The 6,297-nt window shown below is 39.0% G+C and overlaps 1 protein-coding gene across 1 annotated transcript; it reads right to left on the bottom strand.

The window, feature by feature from the left end:
* Window positions 1-269: 269 nt before the first annotated feature.
* LOC100031901 (olfactory receptor 6-like) lies at window positions 270-1,230 on the bottom strand. Its single transcript, XM_001381008.3, has one exon. The coding sequence runs from the start codon at window positions 1,224-1,226 to the stop codon at window positions 270-272; it is 957 nt and encodes a 318-aa protein (XP_001381045.3). The 5' UTR covers window positions 1,227-1,230.
* Between the last annotated feature and the right edge of the window lie 5,067 nt (window positions 1,231-6,297).

Genomic DNA, 6,297 nt, shown 5'->3' with positions numbered 1-6,297 from the left:
TGGGGTAATTTTTTGATTCAATCAGACCTCACCTTGGTAAGGAAACTTGATAGAGTACCTTCTTTCTCATTTATTGGAAATGATTTTGAAACAGATACATTGAGTATTATGTTTAATGTTTAATAGCACTTACTTGGTAGCTTGTAATTTTTCAGTTAACGTCTAGTTTCTTAGTATTATGTAAGTACAAAATAATCCTTCACTCTTCTGGGAATTATCTCTGAGTTTCTGCCTAGCTATTGGGTTAGGTAGGAAACGAGTAGTTCTCTTCAGAAAGAGGAATCTCTCAAGAATAGGCCCCAGCCACTGGCTATGGTTTTTCTAATGGCATCCTTAACCTCTTGGTTCCTCAGGCAGTAGATGATGGGATTTAACATAGGTGTAAAGACTGCATATATGGCCGAAATCAATTTGTTGGAATTAAAGGAAGCAATGGCTCGAGGCCGAACATACATGAAGATTACAGCCGTATAATAGATGACTACCACAGTGAGGTGGGAGGCACAAGTGGAGAAGGCCTTTCGCTGTCCAGCAGCTGAGGGGATGTGCAAGACAGTAGAGATAATGAAACCATAGGAGAGAACAGTGGCTGAGAAAGGGAATACAAGGATCACAATAGCTAAGCTAAAGTCCACTGTCTCAGCCAATGAAAAATTCTTGCAAGCTAGTTTTAAGACAGGAGAAACATCACAAAAAAAGTGGTTTAAGACATTATTACTGCAGAAGGAGACACGTGAAATGAAATAGACCTTGGCTACAGCAATTGAAAAGCCACATACCCATGAGCCAGAAGTCAGCTGGATACAGAGTTCTGTGGTCATGATGACTGGGTAGTGGAGTGGATGGCAAATTGCCACATAACGGTCATATGCCATGGAGGCCAGGAGCACACATTCTGTGCAGACAAGTGAAATGAAGAAGTAGAGTTGAGTCATGCAGCCCAGGAAGGAGATGGTGTTAGGAGAAAGGAGAAAGCCAGCTAGCATCTTGGGAACAGTGACAGAAATGTACCATATCTCCAGGAAGGACATAGTAGCCAGGAAGTAATACATGGGTTTGTGAAGGGAAACATTGACCCAGATAGTAAGGATGATGACCAGATTTTCTATCAATACAAACAGATAGGTTCCAAGGAAGAGGATGAAGAGCAGGATTTGCACCCAGACAGTGGTTGGGAAGCCCACAAGGATAAACTCAGTGAGATTAGTGATGTTTTCTTCCCTCATGGTTAGGATGCAAAGGACTGTTGGGACCTACAATGGCAATGTAATAAAGAATGGTAAACAATTAGGAAAAAGCATTGGGCAAATGTTATTTATTTCTTATACATTATCCATCTTTTCCTCAGCTTAAAGACATCTATCTATCTATCTATCTTAGAATACCATGGAAATCTCCTGAGAGTCTATAGATTGACTTTCATGGCCATCAGAGAGCAGGGAATAATGTTTAACCAGTTCTGTTCTCAATTTGAGGTTAGGAATCAATGATTACAGAAGAATCTTGACACAAGATTCAAGAATGAGAAAGTATATCTGGGTCATAAATAAGGCATAAGGCAGAACCAGAAAGCCTAGGCTTCCTTCCTTCCTTCCCTCCTTCCCTCCTTCCCTCCTTCCTTCCTTCCTTCCTTCTTTCCTTCCTTCCTTCCTTCCTTCCTTCCCTTCTTCCTTCCTTCCTTCCTTCCCTCCTTCCCTCCCTCCTTCCTTCCTTCCCTTCTTCCTTCCTTCCTTCCTTCCCTCCTTCCCTCCCTTCTTCCTTCCTTCCTTCCCTCCTTCCCTCCCTCCTTCCTTCCTTCCCTTCTTCCTTCCTTCCTTCCTTCCCTCCTTCCCTCCCTCCTTCCTTCCTTCCCTCCTTCCCTCCCTCCTTCCTTCCTTCCCTCCTTCCCTCCCTCCTTCCCTCCTTCCCTCCTTCCCTCCCTCCTTCCCTCCTTCCCTCCCTTCTTTCCTTCCTTCCTTCCTTCCTTCCTTCCTTCCTTCCTTCCTTCCTTCCTTCCTTCCTTCCTTCCTTCCTTCCTTCCTTCCTTCCTTCCTTCCTTCCTTCCTTCCTTCCTTCCTTCCTTCCTTCCTTCCTTCCTTCCTTCCTTCCTTCCTTCCTTTCTTTCTTTCTTTCTTTCTTTCTTTCTTTCTTTCTTTCTTTCTTTCTTTCTTTCTTTCTTTCTTTCTTTCTTTCTTTCTTTCTTTCTTTCTTTCTTTCTTTCTTTCTTTCTTTCTTTCTTTCTTTCTTTCTTTCTTTCTTTCTTTCTTTCTTTCTTTCTTTCTTTCTTTCTTTCTTTCTTTCTTTCTTTCTTTCTTTCTTTCTTTCTTTCTTTTTCTCTTGTCCAACACAATCTTTTGACTTTTTACCTCTCCTTCTGCCTTCCCTTATAAACCTTACCCTACTTCTACAACATGACCTCCAATCCTTTGAACTCTGAATTTTCTCCCAAGTTATTTCCCTTGCACTAGCCACTCTCTCCCCTCATCCACATCTTTACAATTTGTTGAAATAATTCAACTCTGCATTGTCTTCTTTCTGTATTAAATCTTTATTTCACCTTATTAGGTCTTGCCAATCCTAAATTTCAGATCATTCCCACCATTTACCACCTTCATTCCTACATTTGTGCTGCTGATTGAGGGTAGAGAAAATTATGCAACTATTTTGAGCTTATGGTGGACTAGGTCCACAATAAGTTTATGGTACATCGCCGCAAATGGGCCTCAGTGCTACTTGGCAATCTTTTCAACACTTTCCTTAATAACTCATCCTACCCTCCACAGTAGCTCTTCAAAAAGTTCTCATCCCTCCTCTAATCTCCATGGCCCCCTTTTCCTCTCTCAACTGAGGTCCTTGACTCAGAAAAAAAATTGATGCTGTTTGCCATGAGCTCCTTTTTCTCCCATCTTCTTCAACTCCAATAACTCTTATGCCTTATGCCATCATTTCTTCCTTAACCCCTGTCTCACAAGATGAAGTGGCTTTACTCCTTATCAAGACTAAATACTCTACACATTCAAATGATCCCATTCTTTGCCATTTCCTCCAACAGGTTGTTTCCTCAGTAATCTCCATTTTAATCTTTTCCTATTTAATAGCTGATGGCTCATTATTTATTTCCTACAAACATGCCCATCTCTCCCCCATATTGAAAAAAATCCTCATGTCCTTCACGTCCAACTATAGTCCTATATTTCTTTACTCTGTAGCAAAACTCAAAATGCAAATCTACAAAAGGTGCCTCCATTTCTCTTCTCCCACTCTTTTCTTAATCCCTTTTAATTTTGTATCCAAACTTATCATTCCACCACAAGAGCTCTCTTCAAAGTTTCTAAGGATCTCTTAGTTAAGTCTAATGGCCTTTCCTTAATCCTCATTCTCTCTCACTTTTACAGGCTTTGACACTGTTGATAACTTTCTGTCCCTTTCATACTCTCTTATCTCTAGGTTTTTGAGATAACACTGTCCTGGTTCTCCTTTTACCTATCTGAATATTCTTCAATCTCCTTTGCTGGATCTTCAGCCAAAAAATTCCCTCTGAACATAGGTGTCTTTCAGTCTTCTGCTTGGGTCCCCTTCTATTCTTCTATACTACTTTACTTACTTGGTTATCTCATTAGTTCCCAGGGATTTTATTACCATCTCTATATCAATGATTCTTATAGCTACCTATCTTTCTGCACCTTATCTACTATCTATCTAATATCTACAACTGCCTTTCAAACATTTAAAAACTAAATGCTAACAGAAAATTAAACTCAACATGTTGGGGAATCTAGATGGCTCAATGGAAAGAGTGACAAGCCTGGAGTCAGGAGGGTTCAAATTTGGCATCAGACACTTTCTAGCTGTGTGACCCTGGGCAAGTCACTTAACCCCAATTGCCTGGCCCTTATTATTCTTCTGCTTTGTAACAAATACCATATATCAATTCTAAGACAGAAAGCAAGGGTTTAAAAAAAATAAACTCAACATGTCCAAAGTAGAACTTATCTTTCTCCTTCCTTCCACTGTTACTATAAAGGGTGATACTACTCTCCTGGTCTCTCAGTCTCCCAACCTAGGAGTTATCTCTGACTCTTAACTATCTCTCATTCACCACATCCAAACAGTTGCCAAGGCCTATCAATTATACTTCTGTAACATCTCATGTAAGCACTCCTCTTTTCTCTGACACTACCACAGTTTTAGTGTAGACCATCATCACTTCATATCTGAACCATTGCAATTGCTTTCTTGTGGATCAGCCTGCTTCAAGTCTCTCTCTCTCAATCTGTCCTCCTACCTTCAAAGTGATTTTCCTAAACTATATAGATCTGTCATGCCTCTACTCAATAAAATCCAATGACTCCCTTTATCCTCCAAATCCAGTCTGCTGTTTTACATTTAATGCCATTTATAACTTACTCTCTTCCTTCTTCTGGTCATTAAAAAAATAACCATTACTTTCTATCTTAGAATCAATACTGGTTCCAAGACAGAAGAGTAAGGGCTAGGCAATGAGGTTTAAGTGACTTGATCAGAGACACACTGCTAGGAAATGTCTGAAGCCAGATTTGAACGGAGGATCTCCAGTCTCTAAGCCTGGCTCTTAATCAACTGAACCACCCCGCTGCCCCCTTTTCTAATCTTCTTAGATCTTACATCCCATCTTGCAATCTTTGATCCTGATTGATTTGGTTTTGATCAGTTGAATCTGATTGGGTCAGCTTTGGGTTTTTATCTGGCTATCCCCCATGCCTGTAATATTTGCCTTCCTCTACTCCACTTACTGACTTCCTTTAAGTCACAACTAAAATCCCATCTTTTATAGGAAGCCATTTCCAATGAGTTCAGAAAAACCCTGAAAGACCTACATGAAGTTATGCAAAGTGAAGTGAGCAGAACCAGGAGAATGGTATACACAATAATAGAAATTTTATATGGCAATCAACTATAAAAGACTAAATCATCATCAATAAAACAAGGTTCCAAAGATAACTCCAAGGGACTCATGATAAAAAATGCTACCCACAGCCAAAAAAGGAACTGTTGTAAAATGATCTGATTGCTGATCAAAGCATGCTATTTTTCACTTTATTTCCTTCATGAGATTTTTTTTATTGCAATGTGTTATAGATGTTTTCTGTCATGGCATGAGGAATGTGGAAATATGTATTGCATGAAAGCACTGGTATAAATTACATCAGACTATTTATTGCCTTAGGAATATTGCCTCAGAAATTGCCTCAGGGGGCAGGAAGGGCAGGATAAAATAAGAATGTCAGAAATCAATTGTCAAAAATTGCTTCTACATTTGGAAAAAATTTAAGGTTAAAAAAAAAAACCTAGTGTTTTCTCTGTTATTTCCTATTTATCTTGTTTATAGTTTGCTTTGTATATATTTGTTTGCATGTTGTTTTGTCCATTAGCTTGTACGCTCCTTTAGAGCAGGAACTGTATTTTCCTCTTTTTGTACCTCCAGCACTTAGCATAGTACCTGGCACATAAAAAATAATTGCTTAATAAATGTTTATTCCCTGATTTAATCATTTTTCCTATTTCTTTTCTCAAGAGGTAGTCTCAAAATATTGTCTTTATTCCATCCTCAACAAAGCTTCCAAAATAAGTTTCCCAAGCCACAATCCCAAAAATGTTATTCCTCCTTACAAAAACCTTCTTAAAGCTCTAACCAAACCACTCAAGTCCCCCCCCCCCATTGTTCTCCATTATGTCCAACTACATTCCAGCCAAACTAAATGGCTTGCTTTTTGCTGAGGTTGCTGTTGCATCCCATGGCTCAGTGACCTCACACTAGCTGTCTGGTCCCTCAGTCTCTCAAACACAGAATATGTTTCTTTTGGAAAGAAACATGGAATTTTTTCCATAATCCTTATCCTTATCCTTTTTTTTTTCAAAACCAAACACAGATGCCACCTCCTTGTGAAGCCTTTTCTGATCTGGTACCCTGTAGGTGCCCTCTCATTCCCCTAACCTTTTCTTTATTTAACAAATTCTTTTGCACATTCACTTGAGTATTTGATTACTGGACTACAAGCTACTATATTGTTTAATTTTTTGTTTTGTATGCTCAGTACTTAGCATAGTTACTGGCCCACGATAGATACTTAAATGTTTATTGAATTAAACCAAATTCATTCAATATATGTGTGAAGAAGAAAACCTAGCTCTCCTTAAATATCCTTTGGGTCAATATTCACTGTGTATATTATTTAAAAACAAACAAACAAAAACCAAGGTTTGTGTATACTAATGAGTTTTGCTAATTGTGTATGCTAATGAGGTTTTGAGACTAGAACAAAACAGGAGTGGTCAGGA

The sequence above is a fragment of the Monodelphis domestica genome, chromosome 1 (assembly GCF_027887165.1).
Source record: "Monodelphis domestica isolate mMonDom1 chromosome 1, mMonDom1.pri, whole genome shotgun sequence".
Taxonomy (NCBI): Eukaryota; Metazoa; Chordata; class Mammalia; order Didelphimorphia; family Didelphidae; genus Monodelphis; species Monodelphis domestica.
Note: the sequence above shows the minus strand (reverse complement) of the source record. Positions and strands in the feature narration are given on the sequence as shown.

Coding starts and splice junctions, on each gene's coding strand:
- LOC100031901 (XM_001381008.3), bottom strand. CDS start 1,226: ATGAGGGAAGAAAACATCACTAATCTCACTGAGTTTATCCTTGTGGGC.